This window comes from Podarcis raffonei, chromosome 10, assembly GCF_027172205.1.
Source record: "Podarcis raffonei isolate rPodRaf1 chromosome 10, rPodRaf1.pri, whole genome shotgun sequence".
NCBI classification, from domain to species: Eukaryota; Metazoa; Chordata; class Lepidosauria; order Squamata; family Lacertidae; genus Podarcis; species Podarcis raffonei.
Window position 1 is genome coordinate 4,464,288 of NC_070611.1, and position 21,304 is coordinate 4,485,591.

The 21,304-nt window shown below is 41.3% G+C and overlaps 1 protein-coding gene across 5 annotated transcripts in view; it reads left to right on the forward strand.

The window, feature by feature from the left end:
- The window catches only part of CACNA2D1 (calcium voltage-gated channel auxiliary subunit alpha2delta 1), a 365,199-nt gene that overhangs the window by 338,402 nt on the left and 5,493 nt on the right, over window positions 1-21,304 (forward strand). For 3 of the 5 annotated variants that reach the window (XM_053407355.1, XM_053407358.1, XM_053407357.1), the window contains 14 exons: window positions 50-131; window positions 391-453; window positions 2,160-2,263; window positions 2,840-2,917; window positions 3,377-3,444; window positions 4,277-4,315; window positions 5,417-5,488; window positions 7,250-7,402; window positions 8,013-8,065; window positions 8,835-8,890; window positions 8,977-9,106; window positions 9,895-10,007; window positions 11,769-11,851; window positions 13,290-13,378. In XM_053407355.1, the coding sequence (XP_053263330.1) occupies window positions 50-131; window positions 391-453; window positions 2,160-2,263; window positions 2,840-2,917; window positions 3,377-3,444; window positions 4,277-4,315; window positions 5,417-5,488; window positions 7,250-7,402; window positions 8,013-8,065; window positions 8,835-8,890; window positions 8,977-9,106; window positions 9,895-10,007; window positions 11,769-11,851; window positions 13,290-13,378 (1,183 nt within the window). The remainder of the gene's footprint in view (window positions 1-49; window positions 132-390; window positions 454-2,159; window positions 2,264-2,839; window positions 2,918-3,376; window positions 3,445-4,276; window positions 4,316-5,416; window positions 5,489-7,249; window positions 7,403-8,012; window positions 8,066-8,834; window positions 8,891-8,976; window positions 9,107-9,894; window positions 10,008-11,768; window positions 11,852-13,289; window positions 13,379-21,304) is intronic. The other 2 variants (XM_053407356.1, XM_053407360.1) reach the window with 1 other exon arrangement.

The following is a 21,304-nucleotide window of genomic DNA, read 5'->3' on the forward strand; positions in this document are numbered from 1 at the left end:
GGCAGCTTCCTGTGATCTTAATTCACCTTTGGCTTGTTTCCTTTGATAGGTAATGACATGGTTATGAGAGCTTTGCTGGATGCAGGATTTACAAGTGAACTTGTTCAGAATTACTGGAGTAAGCAAGACCCGTGAGTGTTATTTTCCTCCCCTCTACCAAAGAATATGGCTACTTCTGGGGGTTTTAATGGTGTGTTAAAATAATACTGGATCATTTCTGATCATTAGAGCACACAAGGAACACACACGGCATTAAGTATATGAAAATGCACACATTTGTGTTTTAGACTATCTTAGAAAAACTTGTGAATATTATGTACAAAGGGCTGCCAATCATTCCAAATTCAGTTCAGTTCAAATATTTCTGTCTCTCTTTTCTTCCTCCCACAGTGAGGGAATTACAGCACGATTTGTAGCTACAGATGGAGGGATCACTAGAGTGTATCCCAAAAGGTAAGGGTCTGTTTCTTTCTAAGAAATTGTTATGTACTGAGTTGAATAGGATCCCAAAGGCAGCAGTCTGATTGGTCCTAGAACAATAGGATCCAGAATGCAGCAGTCTGATTGGTCCACAGGAGCCACCCAATGCAGCTCCAGGTGGAAGGGAATCCGCAACATGATTGGCCTACAGGAGAATCCCGGAATTAGCCAATCACATGGGGCCCATTGTGTAAATAATGTATGTAAGGCAGACATTCTGGGGGAACTTCCATTCCTCCTCACCACTATGAGCTGAATATAGAGCATGAAATCCACTCTCGACTCCGAGTATATTTCAGAAATACAACAGAGACACTGGCAAAATCAATTTCTTAAGCATGACTTTTTTTAAAAAAATCATTTTATTATAAATATCAATACATTACAAAACAATATATACTTAACATTACATTACATATATTACATACAACACATACCTCACCTAATTTCTTAAGCATGCCTAACTGAGGGTTGGATGGTGGCTGAAGTTCTTGCTAGCCCCCACTGAAATTGTCACTTGGTAATGGAATATTAAAGTGAGAGTCTTCACAACAAATATATTGAATACCCCAAATATAATATTCTGACCCTTAGGGAGGAAACAGAGGGTGGTACTTGGAATCAATGTCCAAGCCCTAGGTTTGATTCCCATACCCAGATATTGAAAATAATATGCCCTTGACTGGCATATTATAAAGTTGTAATTCTCATAAATTACAGTAGATACATTTTGAACAAACAGTGTTTTTCATATTTTGAAATTCAGTTGCTGTACAAGACAAAATGTAACAGAGAAAGCTTGTGCTGAATCATCCTTGTATAGCATAGCCAGGATCCAGTGAGCTTCCTCAGAACACAGCCTGTGGAACTGAAAAGGAAAACAAAGGCAGACACAAATCCTTTATCACTAACTTTTTTTAAAAAAAAGTACCTCGATTTCAAAAGTGGTTTGTTGCTGGTGTTGAAAGGCTGCTATTCAAGAAACATAAGCTCAAATTCCCTTTGGGCATGTGGAATTAGTTGAGCGCTCGGCTTATGTCTGTAACCAGTTTCAGGTTTTCACAGCATTTCAGAGTTGGGAATCAGAATGGGGTTGTGGAGATCCCAGACTTAATAATGGGATTTCCCAGATTGCTCATTGTCTCCTGTAGATGGTTGGATTTTGACTGGAGATTAAATAGGAGACGTAGCTCATGGACATGAGACTTCTTGATCTTACGCCAGGTAGAATCCTGGCTGTCTAGTATTGTTTGAGTGAGCCATTTTCTGTAATGTGAACATATGTAGGGAGCTATATTATTACAATGAGTCACATTTTAAGGTTTTCAGAAACATTAACAAACAGTACAATCCTACAGTCTACTCAGAAGTAAATTTAGTTAATTTTAATGGGCCTTACCCCCAAATAAATGGTCTTGGATTGCAGCCTTAGATTTCAATCCTAGAGCCCAGTGGTGGGAAGCCTGAGACCCTCCCAACACTGCTGTTTTAACTTCCATCAGCCCCGGCCAGCAGGGTCAGTGGTCAGGTGGTGAATGTGAAGGGCCAAATGTTCCCCACACTTTCCTGTGAGTAAGCCCCATTGAATTCAGTGGAGCTTCCTTCAGATTAGGCATGCACAGGATAAGAAAACATGTGAGAATTAAGACAAAAAGCTGACATTAATGTCTCATGTTCAGTGCAGGAGAATATTGGACAGAAAATCCTGAAACCTATGAAGAGAGCTTCTACAAAAGGAGCTTAGATAATGAAAACTACATCTTCACAGCTCCCTTCTATAACAGTAAGTCACTGGGCACCCAAAATTATCTTGTTAAACTCCAGATACAGTACGGTCTATCCATATATGGAATGTTGAAGACATCTGGAAAAGTATACATAATGGCTATGAAGATTACCATATAGCAATTATGCATGTCTGTTTCTCAAAAGTTTTAGCTAGAAGTCAGGAAATGTTGCCAAATTTGTAGGAAGCTGCAGTGAAGCATGACCCTGACTTCCATAGTTAGGTTAGGGCTTCCTCTGGTGTTAAAATTTTAATTCAATAGCACAATCCTGGGGAGGCATTTATAGAATCATAGAATTGTAGGGTTGGAAGGGACTCAAGGGATCATCTAGTCCAACCCCCTGCAGTGGAGAAATATCCAACTGGCCCATACAGGAATTGGAACACACGACCTTGGCATTATCAGCACCACACTCTAACCACCTGAGCCACCTATTCATGGTGAATTGCAAACAGGCACAACCTAAACTACAAAGAGATACAACCCAATTCATTTGGTTTCTCTCTGACACACCAAGACTGTTTCATAGTCATCTATTAAATGTTTGGGTTTCCTTCCTTCCTATATCTCAGGAAGCGTATCTGAAGATGGCATTATGGTCAGCAAGGCTGTGAAAATAACCGTCAATGGAAAACTTCTGAAACCTGCAGGTGGGAAGGAATAATATTGACATTTCTTGACCATTGTTATTGGACATATTAAACAGCAACTGAAGTTCTTGTTTTAAAGAGCAAATCTGCATTACTTACTTGTGAGTCTCTTTGACCATGCTAAAGGTCCCACAGATTTCTGAATAAAGCTGTTTATTAGTTTTTCCCTTTTGAGGGAAGATGAACAAAAGAGTATTGGTAAGACGGTTGCAAGCACTCTTGGATGAAACTGATTACCTTCTCCAATTTCAATTTGAGTTCAGACCTGATTGTGAGACTAAATTGGTCTTGGTTGCCCTGATGGATGACCTTTATTGGGAGAAGAATGGAGGGATGCAACACTTGGTCTTTCTTGGTCTTTCTTGGTCTTTCTTGGTCTTTCGGTGGCATTTGAAACCAATGACCATGTATCCTGCTTAACTAACTGACTTCCCTTATATATTGTGTATTCCCTGTTAGTTGTTGGAGTAAAAATCAATGTGACCAACTGGATGGAAAATTTCACCAAAATCACTACAAAGAATCAGGTAAGGAACTTGTAGCTTTTCTTTTGAGCATTAATGTGAATACTTCAACTTACATCTAGGATTGTTTTATTGTGTGCTCCTGCGCTACAGCTCAGTATCCAATTGGAAATATTGATTCAAACATTCATACATAAATAAATGGGCAGAAGTTATGCAGGGGATATAATTGTTACCAATATCCAATAGTGTAACATCAAGTGCCTTTGATTGATCACCATGCTGAGTAGAGATGGCCTAAACAGAGTCCTGCTTTATTCTACCACTGCTTGTCCTTCCACTTTTCCCTCCTTTCCAAGCACCCTCAAATGTATCTAGGGTGGGAGAAGATGGAATAAAGGAGGAATAAGCAGCTGCTAGGGGTGGGGTGTCCAGCTCCTTGGACATTCCCTTCAAGGTGAAGAAAGGGATGTGTGGGCAAGAGTAGTAAATCTGGGAGTAGGACGAGTTACCTACCAGATTTGTCAAGAATCCATCTTCCTAATTACCTTTTTCAGCATATGTAACTTTCATTGGAAGTCTGGTTATTCAGGAGTTGCAGAACTAATACTTTTGCCTGACTTTGAGCATTTTACTTTATGTTGGATTAGTGTGCATCTTCTTGGTTCTTGGAAATGTTTTGAAATATTGTCCTGAGATTTTTGTGGCCTTGCAACAGCAGTTAACGCAAGCTGTTGAGCAGCAGTGGTGAATTTTGACAAATGTAAATATTCTGCCTAAATACTTGACATTTGACCTGGCTACAAAAGCAGCATGAGCACAACTCTAGATTGAATGTCATCATTCTTTGTTTAAGAACAGGTTTCATATGTTGCATTATATGTCTATTTTTCAGTGCAAAAGTGAACTGTGTGGATGTGAAAAGAACAGTCGGGTAAGAATGTGTTCATCAATAAATCATTTGCAGATACTGAAGCCCTGTTTGTGGGTGGTGCCTCTACAGGGTGGACTCCTTGCCGCATCCTGGCCTATCTCATAAGATTGTTGTAAGGATGGCATATTTGCTTTGAAGCACAAAGACACTATGTCAATGATAAGCATTATCTTACTATTATCCATTCCCTGGGGTACCTCAATCAGCAGTGCTATTTCTCTAGAAAAAGAGGTGTTGGAACATACACTGAACCCCTTGTACACTTATAATGGCAATGGCGCCCACCTGAGAGGTGTCGGAACTGAGTTCCGGTGAGTTCCAGCTGAAAAATGCCCTGGGCAAAAGATTCCTGCATTGCAGGGGTTGGACTAGATGACCCTTGTGGTCCCTTCCAACAATTCTGATTCTATGATCATCTTGCTGCCATTGAGACATGTTTTCTTTGCACCAGAGATCTTATATGTGCTTATATGTGCACATCTAAACTGAGACTAAGATGAACAATCCCAGCTACTCATATTCATTCCCCTCTCTTGGGTGCTTTGTGTGATCTCCATGGCATCCGACTGAGTATAAAGATCCTGCCATCAAAACAATCATACAACAACAAAAATTGGAACCAAAATACATTATTAGAGCATTGCCATTATTTATGAATGAAAACAACAGCAATGAAATAATTGGTGCTGTATTGAGAGAAAGATCAAATAAATAAGAGTTAAAAGCTGCATATGTTTCAATTCTGTCTTTAGCAGCTACAAGAGGAGAGTGACTGGTGCCAGTACTACAGTTTATGAGTAGATGGCGGGGGGAACAGTAGCCTTTTCTTCATGAAATGATGGGCAATAGCAAATGATTTCTCCCTTTTTCTTTATCTTCAGTGAGTAATATGATCATTAAGAAAACTGCTAACTATTATTTTATAACTGGAAAGGTAACTACAACTATAGTAACTATCTCCTATACACATTTACCCAGGTGGCAAAACTCATTCTCCTTAGGCTGGCATGGGGCTGGTGCTCAGCTCAACAAGTATGTTCTGAATTGTGACTATAAAGCAAATAATAATCCCCCCCATTGTCCTCCTTGTCTTTCTTGCAGCATGTTGACTGTGTTATCCTTGATGATGGAGGATTTCTCTTGATGACAAATCAGGAATGGGATATGCAAGAGGTAAGTGTGATACAGATCAAGTTGTCTTACAATCAAAGTGCTGTCTATTTTATCAAATCAAATTACAAGTTTAAGTTTGACTTAAGATTTCAGATTTCATAATAACCAAATTAGAACAGCCAAGACAACTCTCTCATTCAAAATATGTATCCATGACAAGAGTACAGGACTGTGCAAGCCAATCTTTTTTCCTTCACCCTTGATCATAAAGTGTGTTATGTGAAAATAGAACAGGGTACAAACTTAATGTTCACTTTTTGAAACATTAGGTGAACCCAAACACAGCAGTCCATTGAAACTTGCACTTCTCTGAATTTTGCATTGCAGTTCTCCAGCCAAGTCACGTTTACAAAAATTTATACACTAGGTTAAAATGTGCATAAAAACTTATACATTAATGAAGATTTTAAAATGCATTGCATTAGGGGACATTGCTTTGCATGAATGTGCTATGTTGGGCAAAGTTGCATGTAAATGCTCTTTTTAGGATAAATTCAGTGATGGGTTTTCCGGAAGACGGATGTGGAAATGAGAACTCATTGGAAAAATGAGAAACAGAGAGGAACCAAAGTGGACACATTCACTTGTCTCCAGTTGTGGCTGATACACACCTGCCTTATGCATATCACTGAAAAGAGCATCAAATGAACCTCTGCTATGAACTTACACAAATGTGTCCCCCCTAATAATAATAATAATAATTTATACCCCGCCCATCTGGTTGGGTTTCCCCAGCCACTCTGGGCAGCTTCCAACAAAAGTTTAAAAATACATTAAAACATCAGTCATTAAAAACTTCCCTAAACAGGGCAGTCTTCAGATGTCTTCTAAACTATAATAATAATTTATTTATTTAAAAACTTTATATCCTGCCTTTCAAAAGTGCTCCAAAGGTGGCTTACGTGTAAATAGAATACAGATTCCTAGACAAACTCAAAACATTATTATGCACACACCATCAATAAGTATATAATTTTGAATTTAAAACTCACATGCTCTGCTCTCTGACTGAACCGAAAGACTGAGCCTAGAACAAACCTTGTGTGTCCTAAGTGCAGTGAGTAGGACTGAACTGAGAGTGGGAGGGGAGTCGAAGTTGCTGCCTGATGGAGAGGGAGGGAGGTCAGGGAAACAAAAACCAGCTTTATGTGTGCATGAAATGTATATAATATGCAAGCACACAGTTTTTGTTGTTCATTTTAAAAACGTGTATTTTAATGGAAACGAAGGGGAGGGGAACTTGAGTCAAATTGAGATCCAGAAGTGAGACATACATTAGAAAACAACTGTGTGGATTAGCCTGACATCAAAAGAAATTGTAATGTTCCATCCCTAGATCTAGCCTTCTTTAAATCTATACCTATAGAGTAGTTAACTATTGGGTTCAGGGTTTGAATTAATATCTCCTTTCTCCTTTTTTATTGCTCTTTTTACTTGGATGAAGAGCCCTGAATTTGTAATAATTCATTGCCATTCTACAGGCAGTTTTGATGCTCTAGGTCAAAGCTTCCAAGTATTCTCAGCTATATTGCACCCAGAATGTTGCTGGTTGCATTATTTGTTAATTTTAAAAAAGCACATTAAAAATAAGGTTTAATTTTTTTAATTATTGTTTTTTCTGTGTTTTTAACAATTCTTGTTTTAATCTGGAAGCCACATTGAGTCCTATCAGGGTGTAAATATAAGAACTATTATGTCTCCCAGTCTGTTTGAAGAGAAGTGTCTTTCTTTCTTTTTAAACAATCTCTTTTCCTTCATTAGATCGGAAAATTCTTTGGTGAGATTGACCCTGGCCTCATGCGAAATCTCATCAACATGTCCTTATATGCCTTTAACAAGTCTTATGACTATCAGTCTGTGTGTGACCCAGAAGAAGAAGCAAAGCAAGGAGCCGGACTCCGCTCTGTCTATGTGGTCAGTATCCTCTTGCCAGGATGCAGATGGCGCTGTGGTCTAAACCACTGAGCCTCTTGGGCTTGCTGATCAGAAGGTCAGCGGTTCGAATCCCTGCGATGGGGTGAGCTCCCGTTGCTCGGTCCCAGCTCCTGCCAATCTAGCAGTTTGAAAGCATACCAGTGAAAGTAGATAAATAGGTACCACTGTGGCGGGAAGATAAATGGTGTTTCTTGTGTGCTCTGGTTTCCGTCATGGTGTTCTGTTGCGCCAGAAGCGGTTTTGTCCTGCTGGCCACATGACCCAGAAAGCTGTCTGTGGACAAATGCTGGCTCCCTTGGCCTGAAAGCGAGATGAGTGCCACAACCCCATAGTCACCTTTGACTTAACTGTCCAGGGGTCCTTTACTTTTACCTCCTGCCTTTGCCCAGTCAGTATCATCCCTGCATGTGTTTAGAGCAGGCCAGTCTACGTGGTGCCCTCGCATTCGTATTGAACTGCACCTCCCACCAGCCCCAGCCATCATGGCCAGGGGTCAGGGATGTTGTAGTCCAACAAACAGCAGGAGGGAAGCGACTGTCCCCCTTCAGAGATTATTCTAACCTTGTATCAATTGCTTTCTATTTTCTAGCCTACGATAGCAGACATGTTACATCTAGGGTGGTGGGCCTCGGCAGCCGCTTGGTAAGTTGAACTTTCCAGGTAGGGTTTGTTATACATTTGAACATGTGAGGGCCTTGACCGAGCGATGTATACAGAATGAATTTGCCCAGCTGAGATTTCACCCCACATTCTTCTTGTTCAAGTTTATTATGTAGAATTGCTCAGTCTTTAGCTGAGCATTAAATAATGTCACTGCAAAATAGGGCTACAAAATCTTTTCCCAGAGGTTCCTGAAGATATTTACGAGGTGTGCAACTCAACATAAATTAAGAACCCTTGTTTTTGCAATGAAAGTGAACTTCTGCACTGGAGGGTAATCCAGAGAGGAAACCCAAACATGACTGAATATTTAAAAAACGGGTTATCAGTGATGATATCAGACACACAGGTGTCTGGACTCAGTTTGGACCTTGGGCTGTTGTTGTTCTTTTCACCTGCAAGTGGTTTCTTGAAATGTTCTTTGTAATGAAATTTAGGGAGGGAGTTGGTAGGAAAGAGGGGGAAAGACGAAGGGGATCAGTTACCATTTAATAAGAAGAAAAGGGAATGGCAGATTTCAACAAATCCATGCAGTGAAACAGGGAAAGCTAGGCTTCAAAGAGGAGCAGGCGATCCCTCCCCTTCTTCCATTCCAGGAATGTTCTGTGGGTTTGCTCTGCCATCTCCTGCTCCAGTTCACACAGTGAATTCTCTGCCCCACTCCTAGAGCTAAAGCCTGCCTGATTTAGGCACTATCCCTCCTCACAGCTCCTTATTCTCTTGTTCCATTGTTGTCCCCCTGTGTATCTAGGTCTATCTTGCAGCAGCTCTTTCTGGGCCTCACCTTCCCACGTTTTCTTAGTGCCGGTAAGTGAAGAATCAGGTGTCAGAGACATTCCTTTGCTTTCATAATCAAGCTTCTCACAGAGCTGAACATGTTCTCTTTCTCACAGTGGAAATGGAGGAGGAAGACTTCAGTGCCATCCCATCAAAACAAAGCTGCATTACAGTACAAACTCAGTATTTCTTTGCCAATGATGAAAAATCATTTTATGGCATTTTAGATTGCATAAACTGTTCTAGGTAGGTATTTCCTTAGAATTACGAAATTATGTCAAGTGCCTCTGATGCTTTCTTAATAGTGTTCTGATATTAAAGAAGCAACTGAGTTATTCATGTGAAACTATCAGTTATGAAGTAGATATAGATACAGATGATATAAATATAGATGTGTATAAATGCATTTACTTAAAATTTTTTAACCTACCATTCATCCTTATGGATAACAGGACAGTGTACAAAAGGCATAGCCAGCAGATCTTACCAAAATAAAATACCAAAAATTCCCACATGCACACGGGTAATCAAATAAAGCACATCTTTAACAGGTTTTAAACAGGTTTTAACCTTGCACTGAAAAGATTGTAATATTGGTGCCAGTAATATTCACTGTGGGGTGAATATTCCACAGCTGAGGTGTCACCACAGAAAAGCCTCTCTCCCCTATTTCCACATAATGTGTCACTCTAGTAAAGACACTCAAAGATGAGTTAACCTTGCTGCATTTATATATACTTCAATAGCAATGGGCATCATGTTTTACTGTCCATATTGCTTGGAAATAGAAAGTTTGATTTTGTTGAGCAGAAGACAGGTTCTGAATATATAATATATATTATATATCTTTTCTCTGCCCAACTGAGGTGGGGAGATCTTTGCACAAAATCAGGTTATTTGTAGCTTATGGTGCAAAAGTTGCATTAAGCCTTTGGAGTTTACCTGGTCGTCAAAAGTACTTATAGAAAATTGCCTGCAAGTTCCTTTCCCCCCCAGCATTAAACATTTGTTCTGTGCTTCATTTCTGTTTGCAGACTTTTTCACGCAGAGAAGATTTCCAATACAAATTTAGTATTCATAATGAGTGACACCAAACATATGTGCCGTCACTGTGATACAAGGCCACTGATGCAAGCAGAGAAGCCTGGTATCCTTTGAAGTTTAAGTTTATGTTGAATTTGTGTTTGCTCACAAAATAACACCACCACACATTTCTGTAGAACCCCCAGTATCTGATTTTTAGCTGCTCCTAAAACTTGGACGAGTTAGTGTACACACACACACACACACACACACACACACATATATGGAGTGGAAACTGTTTCTGTGAATAGTGGATCAACACAGGCATGTATCTCTTCCATTTCTCAGCTAATGTGAGATACCCACTCCATGCTAGCACCCTGCTTGCATGATCTTAATATATAACACAAACACAATATTGTTGGAATCAAAAACCCTTAAGAGAATGATTGACACACTTAAAGGAGGGAATTCAACATACCACTAAGGATATTGCTGCAGCAGCACAAGCATTTCTCCTTCCTTGATTTCCCCTCTCCTCCCCCTGTGCATTGTTCTGGGACTTCTCCTGACACAGAAACATCCAGACCAATTTGTTGGGCACACAGAAGGAAAGCTCCATTGCGCTAGCAGAAGTTCTTCTGCTAGCTTCTGTTAGCAGGCCTGATTAGTTTATTGTTGCCCAAAATTTCCATGTTTTGTTGTACAGTACATGATATGCTGCTTTGCCATACATTAATGTTCATTGATGTCAAGTAGTGATGACCTTTGGCCATGGTCTTCCCTGCCATGAAAACAGTAAAGATGTTCTAAATCTTACATGTTGTGCTTACTCCTCCAAACACCCACACTTTGCCTTGATATTTCAGCCCCAATCCTCTCCATCTTCAAGTTAAGACCACACAAATTCCCTTTCAAATTACCCTTTTCTCCCACCTACTTTAGACTTAAATTTATTATGCTGCCTGTGGTATGAAAAGTTACAGGATCTGACCAGGAAGATATAGGACATGCATCAACTGGAATAATGCAGTATGTCTGCCACAGCTACTATAGGGCACAAACAGTACTGAAATCAGAATCACATATAACTGCTCTGATATAATCATGAATGCACAATAAAAAGGGCACCTGGAGGGATAAATCCAGGCTTCTAATATTTATTTGATGTCTAGCCAATCCAGGGGCTTCATAATTCCTGCCAAACTCAGGGGTTGATGTAGTATGCCATTTCCCCCTGCTGTGTTTGAATGACCTCTGGTGTCTATACACAGAGGCAAATAGCCAACAGGTGAACCCTGAAACGGGGTCCCTCCCAGCACGAATTGATGAACCCAAATTCTCCAGGTTCAGCCTCCTTCAAATAGGCTGAACTGAATTGGCTGCCATTAATGAAGGAGAAGCATCATTTCCTGCTGGGGATCGTGGGTCTTTAACACAACATTTGTAGCTAAGGAGAGGCCTGGCATGGTTTCTAGTGTGCTGTTAAGAGCCACACACTCTCTGGTATGCCCTCCACAAAACCTTTTTCACTAGGGAAGGAGGAGGACTGGCAGGGAAGGCAGAATGGTAGCTAAATAGGGCTTTCCAAGGGTTCACACTGAAACCCAAAATCCTTCATAGTTTCTCAAGCATTCAACTGGCACACTTGAAAAACACAGTCAGTTTATTGAGGGGTCTCACACATCTCTAGTCTCTACACACACAGTCCTCACTAGGTAAGGCTCCCAGTTCAAACCCTGCAATTCCTCACTCTTTGTGTTTTCTAGTTTGTCTTCTTCTTCTTCTTCTTCTTCTTCTTCTTCTTCTTCTTCTTCTTCTTCTTCTTCTTCTTCTTCTTCTAATGTGAGCATTCCATTATCCATGTTCCTTAACTGACATTCAGATGAGGGGCCAAACCCCTGTGAAATGGTTCAGCAACCCAGATACAGAAAAGGGCCCGATGTCTGCTTTGATGATGATATTGACGTAAGTTTGCTTTTCTAAGAAATGGAGGAAATGCCTTCCCTGCACTAGAAAAAAAAAGTTATTTTAAATGATTAATTTGCACCTTGAAATGCCCATTGATGTTAACCTATCTTCCATTAAATTGACTGTTGACTCTGAATCATAGTCACTCTATTTCAAATGTTCCCATGATTAACATAAAATTAACAGCTGCTTTTTTCTGCGTTGCCTTTGCTGCAATTGCTGTGCTTTCACACATGATTCTTTTAAAGAGGGAGGTAGGGCAATATTTGCTACCATTCTGTGCTTCATGGTAACTGCTTGGCAATCATGTCATCAGAACCTTTGAAAAAAAATGCCTAGAAAACTCTGTGGCTTTTCTTCTTGTCCTGAAGATGCAGTGTAGTTGCCTGGTCCCAGTCTTCCCTGTGAATAGTAGATCTAGTGGATCAAAAGTAAGGGGTGGGGAACCTGTGGCCCTCCAGATGTTTCAGTCCCAGCCAGGTCAGAGATGATGGAAGTCCAACAACTTGGGGGAAACTGGGTTCACAGGTTCACAGCCCCTGATCTAGATTAACTGGATTAATTGTAAGGGTTGCCATATTGTGTTTCCATGGACAGTGAGGTGGTTGAGGAGCGAGCAGGTAGTGAGTAAAGACTATGAGACATGTGTTGGATTGAAATTAGACCACAAATTTATTTGGCATTGGCGTTGGGCGTGTAGCCAATGAACAACCAACCCACTTGCTGGTTGATTGACAGCTGTGGTTGACCATCGTTAGCGGTCCTCCATGGTGTGAACTGCTTTTGGTGTGCCCTGTGGCCCATCTGCCCTTGACTTGGGCTTCTGGATAGGAAGCACCACCCTCCAAGATTCCTTAAGGGAATCCCGCTATCCTCCCATTCCTGCTAATGATCCAACCCAATGCCTCTTCTGCCACTAGAGTTGGTGATCCTGGTAGAAATTATTCCTGTACCAAAATTTGAGAGTCCCAGATCTAGACTATACTATACATATTTCTTTAAAGAACATGAACACAAATGGGTATTTTTTGTTGTAAAGTGTTTGCCACATTGAGAACATTGGAGCACCCAATTTTAACAGTAAGAAAACATTCGTGTGCTGGAGATAGTTGGGGGCAATATTGGGAGAAACAACTATTAGCGCATCTCCATGCTCTTGATCCTGGATCTGTTGTGTGTGAAAGTACAAGGAGTCTTGCTCACTAGCTTGTTGTGCTATTATCTGTGTTAACTGTGTCTTCTGTAGTTGTATTAGTGTAATATTTTACTTAAGTTTACTTTGCAATCCTCACTGTGAAATTCTTTGCTCTTGGGTGAATGCTTTCACATTAACTCTGCTAACTGCCAGCAAACTGCATGAAATCTCATCTTGTATGTGTTTCTTTCTGTGTTTCCTTTCCTTTCCTCTACTTGCTATTTTGCCCGTTATGAATAGGATCAGCCTATATGCACAACGAGTCGTGCCTCTGCCATGATGTCCGCTCCTATCTCCATTTTTCTGCAAGTTTTCATGTGGTGTGGATGGTCAGTTACTTTCTCTAATTTTGTGTTTCATTTTGTTTTTCAAAGTTTAGCATTTTTGTTAGTGTATCACAGAAACATGTATTAATTGGGGTGGTGGTGGGGAAAATAACTTGGAGCAAATGCCTTTATTTATGTATTGGGCTTGTTCAGGAGATATTTCCCCCTGAGAATAGATTGGGAGCACATCCTCCTTTCCTGAATGGGAGAGTCTGTGGTTATTTGAAAAGGGTTTAATCTTCTGGGTAGTAATTCAGTTAATTTAGACATTCCCTTCTCTCTGTGGCAAGTAGAGAGACTGCGCTCCCAAGGATAATCGGGGAAGACAGATACAGTTCTAAAGAGGCCCATTGGGTCATGGGCCACAAGATAAACAGCCATAGTAATTTGGTGTGTTAACTTTGGAAGTGAATCCTATTGTTTCAGAACATGCTTAGAATCACAATCTGAAGACAGAAATGTATTGCATATTGTTCTTTCCTGGTCCAGCACTGTAGCAGATTGCTAACTTTAAGACTTCGCAGCCCACCCTTGTTGCTCCTAAGGAGTGGTCTGTGATAGAGCACCCCAGGTTCAGTCCCTAGCAAGTTTCAAGATATAAGAGACCTCTCATTCTCTGAGCCTCAGGACTTCTGGTGGCCACTTAGGACAGATGGAATTGCCCAGAGGGACCACCACAACTGCTCCTGGCAATCCTTTGTTACTTATTTTGTATCCATGATAAGAAATCTAAAAAAGTTTGAATCTCTAAATTGGAGTCATGCCGACATTCTTAGTTGTTGGGAGGGTTGTGAGACCAACAAAATAGAGACTATTCATGTTTTGTTCTTGTTCCCATTAAGAGGTACGACTTCACAATACCGGCACTAGACTTTTTTTCTGAGCCTAAGGAAACAAGCAAACAAAAATAGTATATTAAATATAGTATTTAAATATAGTGAGCTAAAATTAAAAAGCTGCTGCTGCCTAAGAATGCATGCATTTTTCACACTTTCTTTCAATAAGGGGCTTGTGGCATTTTCACAATCATACAGCTGGACTACACATTACAAAGTGAATACAATATTTTCAACATTGAACTTGCTTTGTAATATTAAGCTGCTCCTTCCTTGTGAGCCATACTTTCCTGTGATTTTCCCTCAGTTGGGATCTGAGGCTAGAAGAAGTGAAAGTAAAAGAGAAATTTGTCTGGGGGGCACACCTCTGAGGGGTTAATCAGTAAGGCAGGGGAGTTAAGCACCCCTTCCCTTCTGCTGGTTCCGTCTGACTTCGGAGTCAATGGAGTGCACTTCTGGGGGTAAAGTCAAACTGCTGTGTTAGCAGCACTCAAGTTACTTCCCCAGGGCAGTGTCCGTAGAAGTCCTAGGCTGCCTAGATGACGAGACCCACTCTCGGCCCCACTGATGTGGTCCAAAGGAAAGCACCAGCTTGGCTGCAGGAGTTGCCCATAGGAGGCGTACATGGTGCTATCCAACTGTCTTAGGGTTTACTCCTGAGCCTTTTCTTCTCCATATGATTTCCTGCCAGGCAGCAAAGGTTTTGGACCAAAATTTTTCTTCTACTAGATGGGCTACCTAGCCTGGTTGACGAGCCCCGTATGGGGAACCTCTTCCCCCCAAATGCCCCTTTACATTTATGCCATCTGACAAATGGTTGAGAAACATGTGCTTACCTATATACCATGTCATTCCACCCTGAAAACCCTCAGTCCTTATTTGTGCATAGTGCTGAGGACAGGATCCTAGTTGTTGGAAATTGTATGTTTTATAGACAAGGTTAAACCTTCTTTTAACAGGCTGGATCTAGACACATCAAAGAAGTGTTTCATAGAATCATAGAGTTGGAAGAGACCACAAGGGCCATCGAGTCCAACCCCCTGCCAAGCAGGAAACACCATCAGAGCACTCCTGACATATGGTTGTCAAGCCTCTGCTTAAGGACCTCCAAAGAAGGAGACTCCATCACACTCCTTGGCAGCAAATTCCACTGTCGAACAGCTCTTACTGTCAGGAAGTTCTTCCTAATGTTTAGGTGGAATCTTCTTTCTTGTAGTTTGGATCCATTGCTCCGTGTCCGCTTCTCTGGAGCAGCAGAAAACAACCTTTTCCCCTCCTCTATGTGACATCCTTTTATATATTTGAACATGGCTATCATATCACCCCTTAACCTCCTCTTCTCCAGGCTAAACATGCCCAGCTCCCTTAGCCGTTCCTCATAAGGCATCGTTTCCAGGCCTTTGACCATTTTGGTTGCCCTCCTCTGGACACGTTCCAGTTTGTCAGTGTCCTTCTTGAACTGTGGTGCCCAGAACTGGACACAGTACTCCAGGTGAGGTCTGACCAGAGCAGAATACAGTGGCACTATTACTTCCCTTGATCTAGATGCTATACTCCTATTGATGCAGCCCAGAATTGCATTGGCTTTTTTAGCTGCCCCGTCACACTGTTGGCTCATGTCAAGTTTGTGGTCAACCAAGACTCCTAGATCCTTTTCACATGTACTGCTCTCAAGCCAGGTGTCACCCATCTTGTATTTGTGCCTCTCATTTTTTTTGCCCAAGTGCAATACTTTACATTTCTCCCTGTTAAAATTCATCTTGTTTGTTTTGGCCCAGTTCTCCAATCTGTCAAGGTCGTTTTGAAGTGTGATCCTGTCCTCTGGGGTGTTAGCCACCCCTCCCAGTTTGGTGTCATCTGCAAATTTCATCAGGATGCCCTTGAGTCCATCAGTTTCAGTTTAAAGCACTGTAAATTTAAACAGGGAAAACAGATACAGAAAAACGGGACTCCACACCGCCATCTTTACCAGTATATCTGAGTCCATATTTTCAGCCAATTTTACCTGCTGCAAAACACATCCTTCAAATAGGGCAAATTCTACAATTCTATGGCCTCAGGAGGAGTGGGGTGCTGCCACCCCCACCTTAGAAATAAGTGAGTGCCCTCATTCATCAGGTATCAGGTAGATGTTCATTTAATCTAGTGAAGTAACAGGTGTGCCTCTCCTTCCACCCAAGCCTAGGGCATTGTGTGAACTATGTGCTTCACATGGAGTCTTCTATGTGCAAAAGCTGGCACACTTTGTATGGCAAATCTCTCCCACACGTGTGGTTCTAGTATCTGGTGAAAGCAGTGCATCTTGCCCCATGGGATTTTGATCATCACCTGGTAAGTGCATGACCTGGCTAACTTCCAGCCATTGTTACCATGGGCTGAGGTGGTCCTGGTCATGCTAGCTCAGCCTGCAGAGCTCAGCATATGCTGGCCTTTTTATGTACCACCACAACTGCTCCTAAAGCTACTCTAATAAGAGCTCATCTCGGCAGAACTTGGCAAAGTCCTGCTTGTGATATTGGCATGCTTATGGCCATCTCAGTGCATTTGAGTCACAGCTAGAAGTTGTCACAGATTAACAAACTCTTTTCTAATAAAGCTCTAATAAAAACCAGATTCCCCAGGAAAGGATTCTCCTGGGAAGCTCAAACTAAAAACAGATACTTAATTTTATTAGGTATATTTGTTTTTTTAAACTGTTGATTTTGATAACTTTACATTATCTACTTGTTTAAAGTTTGATAACTTTACATTATCTGCTGTTGATTTTATCGGTATTTTTATCGGCATTTCCTTGTAAACTGCTTAGAGGTGGTTGTTTTCTGATTAAGCAGTATATGAATAGGGTTCCTAGACAATCCTCCTTGCCAGCCACTCGCCAGACCCCGACCAACTTGGTTTCAGCATAATTTGCTGCACCATGTGGCATCTGAAGATGCCTTAAGCAACCAGGACGTTACATACAAAGGCATAGCTTGTGATATTGCAGAGCTATATACTAATTATACTGGTATGTGATAATGCATATTTTTCTATATAATAAATTACTATATAATATATAATACAGAATATTGTGTGTATGCCCTATAATGGATATTTGATTACAAGCACTGTATGCCTGCTGAACTGGGGTGAAGATGGATGAAACATAAACATGGCTCACATAAAACTTTTTAGCTGCTGTGCAAACTGTTTCCAGCAAATGAAGTGTTTCCTAGTCATCTGTCTGAATCTTCCTCTGTAGTTAAGTGAGGCATTTTGCATTTTTAGAACACTGTTTGAATGTTCAGTTCTTAATTCTTCACCTTTATTGGTTTAAAAAGGAAACTGTTCCAGGAAATGAGTGGAGCAGGTTTTCTCTTAGGAAGGTCGAGGTTGCTGGGCAATCACTGCTTCTGCTCTAGGATTGCAGGACTCCAGTTTTCAGAGGTCAAGCTTGGAGAAGGAAGGTACATTTGGACTCCAAGTAGTGAGGGTATTTCCAGAGCAGCCCTACAGCTCTTACATCAATCCTTACCCTTAACTTATCTTCCCAGAGTCCCACTAGAGGGAGACATCATCCTGGCCATCTCTTAACATTGAATAGAGAAAAATCATAAAAGTGGGAATGGGTTTCTGTTTGTGTTGTGCATGTAGGTACACACACACACACACACACACACACACACACACCTTAAGAACAGTTGCTAGACTTGATATCTGATGTCTATCTCTAGAGATGCACTGTTTCTTCAAGATATTGGGGGTGGGAGACAAATTAGTTTCTGGCATTTGTTTACCTTCTGTTGTGCACAGCTTGTTTGATAACTTTTTGAAAATTAACTTCGTATTCTAAATAGACTCATAAACACTCTTTATTCTACGGGCATGAAACAAAAAGACCACCTGTGCCCCAGTGGCTTCAAGTTACAAAAAAAGGAGATTCCGACCAAACATCAGAAAAAACATCAGTGAGAGCCTATTTGACAGTGGAATCTCTCGGGAGGTTGTGGAGGTTTTTAAGCAGAGTTTGGATGGCCACCTGTCATGGACACTTTAGCTGAGATTCCTGCATTGCAAGGGGTTAGACTAGATGACATTTGGGGTCACTTTCATCTCCACAATTCTATGATTCTACGAAAACTATCCCACCCCATTCTTTATCCAGAAGCCACCTGCCCCAATCTTCTACCAAGGATCAGGAGACCCTTCTGAATGGGATTGAGATGAGGAGGAAGGGGGGAATGGCCCCAAATGACACCTTCTGTGGGCAGGTTTTCAGTGATCCTCATTTTCTCCTCTACGCTGTCATTTCACAATCCACTCCATTCAGCAAGGTCTCCAGAGCCTGAGAAGAGACTGTGGGGGCTTCAGGGGGAGCTGTTTGGGGAAATTTTCACCCTGTGCAACCCCTTCCACTGGCATTTCTTTTGCTCTGGGAAGGCGCTCTGGTGAACGTCAAAGGGATGTGTGGGGCGAAGGTGCTTTGCACTGCCCCTCCCTGGTGATCCTCAAAGGGATGTGGCAGGGCCCTGAATTCTGGAGGAGCCTGACCCCTTCCTTGAAAATATGGGGGGTTGCCCCCTGCCCCCCCCATGGTGCCCCTGAGCAACAGTGTGGCACAATCACTACAGGGGGGTTGTTTTACTAGGGAGTGCAATTTGAAAATGGGTCCTGCTATATTTATCCTCCATGTTTCATATGGGAGTACAGGCCCGGCCTTTTCTTGAGGTCAGTGAAGTCATCCCAGTGAAGCCTTGAATATTTAATTCCTTGCAAGACTCCACTGAAACATACAAAATGCACCAGCAGCCATTTTTATTCCTTCAGACATTACCTTGAATTGCTGCTCTCCCTCGATTGCACCCAAGCTGTCTCCCGTTAATGCCTGCAACTTCTGCGAGATAGTTGTGCTGAGGGATGTACATCACCTGCAACACTCCCTCCCAGTTTGGGTTGTGCGTAACTAGTACCATGCATAACCATACCATCGTGCCGCTGCAAGTAATGCAAGTAATCCTCTGTGCCCTGCTCTGCCCAGCCTGCCTCAAGCATGGCTTGGACTTAAAGCAACACAACCCGTTTTGAACAGGAGAGCACAACTATCCCTTCCTCATAATCACTTGTCAGTGTATCATTGGCTGAGAAGCACTCAGGAGGGGAAATGAATCAGGAGATATACTAAACCTCAGTGATCATTCACAAGAAATGTGTATTTCCCAGTTCTGCTTTGATTTCTTGGGCAGGATCCCAACCTGCGGATGGCACAACACAGTGATAGGTTTCTTGGAGTGGAAGGCGGAACTGGCAGTCTCCTGACTAGGGGAGACCTCATGCAGCTGGTGACAATTTTGAAACTTGCAGCATAGGAAGAATGGCAACCTGCAAAACAAACTTTTAATTTAAAACTTCTCCATTAATTCTGATTAGAATTAATGTTGGCAGGGATGTACTCACCAAGGGCCGTAATGGGCGTTTGGCATGTCTTAGTGCAACATCACCTTCACAAAACAATGAACCAAAGTTTAAATGGACGGAAAAGCCATGTTTTGCGAAAACTAAACAGCTCCCAATAAAAAATTGTGTAAACAAGTGTTATCTCTGAATGCTTCAAAACTTTTTGTAATGAATATTGCAAAAGACCAACAGCTAAACACGGCTTGAAGCTGCCTGAAGCATTGAGGAGAAGGAGGAGCACAAACACACAAGTAGGAGGCCCAGAGAAAGCACATTGTTGCTTTTAATTTTACTCTTCCTACTTAATTAATTCTTTTTCATTTCCTAATGGGAGGCGGCAGTGCTGACAAAAGCCTAACTAATTTCTTTTCTGCAATTAGCCCTGGGTTCGGGAGCAACAAAAGGCTATAATGGGTATTAAATGATCCTGCAAAGCTACAATAACATATTGAGTCAGAGGCTTACATGTGATCTCTTTTGGATGTGCATTTTAACACTAATTTTTTTAATGAGGTCAAAGATTCTCTGGACATCCCAGAAGTGCTACTAAGTTCCTTGCCAACGTTATGAGTTATTTGCACTTTCTGAAGGCAAATCTATAAGGGTTTTTTGGCTTCCTCTTGCTTGAGTCACTCACTATTAAGTTCCACAGAACCTTTCTGCAGAATTTGTATGTGCACTAAGTACGAATGCAGAATAGCCTCCTAGCAGAAATACTGGGCAAACTTCATCTCTAGACACATGTACATTTCAAGCAAATAAAAACCCATTGCAGAGAAATTTGCATTGGGAAAGACACAAGGTGAAAGATCTAAGCCACATTTTTAGATTATCAGCAAATAGTATGCCTGCTTCCATGAAGTAATCATGTGAGCAACACAGATGTAGCAAGAAACTATGTGGACCATCCTCTGCCAATGTGAAAGAAGATAAGTGCCACAAGATACACCACAAGATGCTCCCAGTGCATTCCTCCAGCTTAAGAGATCCAGTTCTCCCCGCGGGTAACCCAGTCTAGTGATGCTTCTCTCCAAAGCCCCATCCCATGCCTGCTTTAGAGATATTAGGAATATTAGATAGAGATACAGCAAACCCAGTTTAGTGTGCTTTCTGTGTCTCTGGAGGCGTACTGAATATTTCAGGACTGTAAATGTTTTTCATTGGTAGGACACTACACTACACTCACTCTCACACACACACCTGGAAAGATTTATCCTTTAATTTTAAATTGCAAACACTGACCAAGTTCCAACACTTCAAGGAGCTGAGATGCTCACACTCTTCTGACATACTGTTTGCCTTCAGATAAATATTTTTGAAGAGATTCCTATGAATTCATACATCTGAGAGCTGTTTTGTTGGATTCAGTCATCCCCATATATTTTCTTCTTTTAAAAAAAATTCATGTGAATAACCAGTTCTGAAACAGCATTTTCCGTGCAGATGATTCCACAGTAGTCATTCCAAAAATACTTCAGTGCAGAGTAGAAGTTACAGTAGAAGCTGGTTCTTCAGACATATTTCATTCCTTATCTTGTTGGAAGTTTCCTTGTCCATGTCTCTTAATTCTTTATTTCATTCTAATCTTGGCTGGGCCATATCTACCCTTTGTATAAATCTTCAGATGCTTTGAAAATCAAACATTCATACGCATAATCTA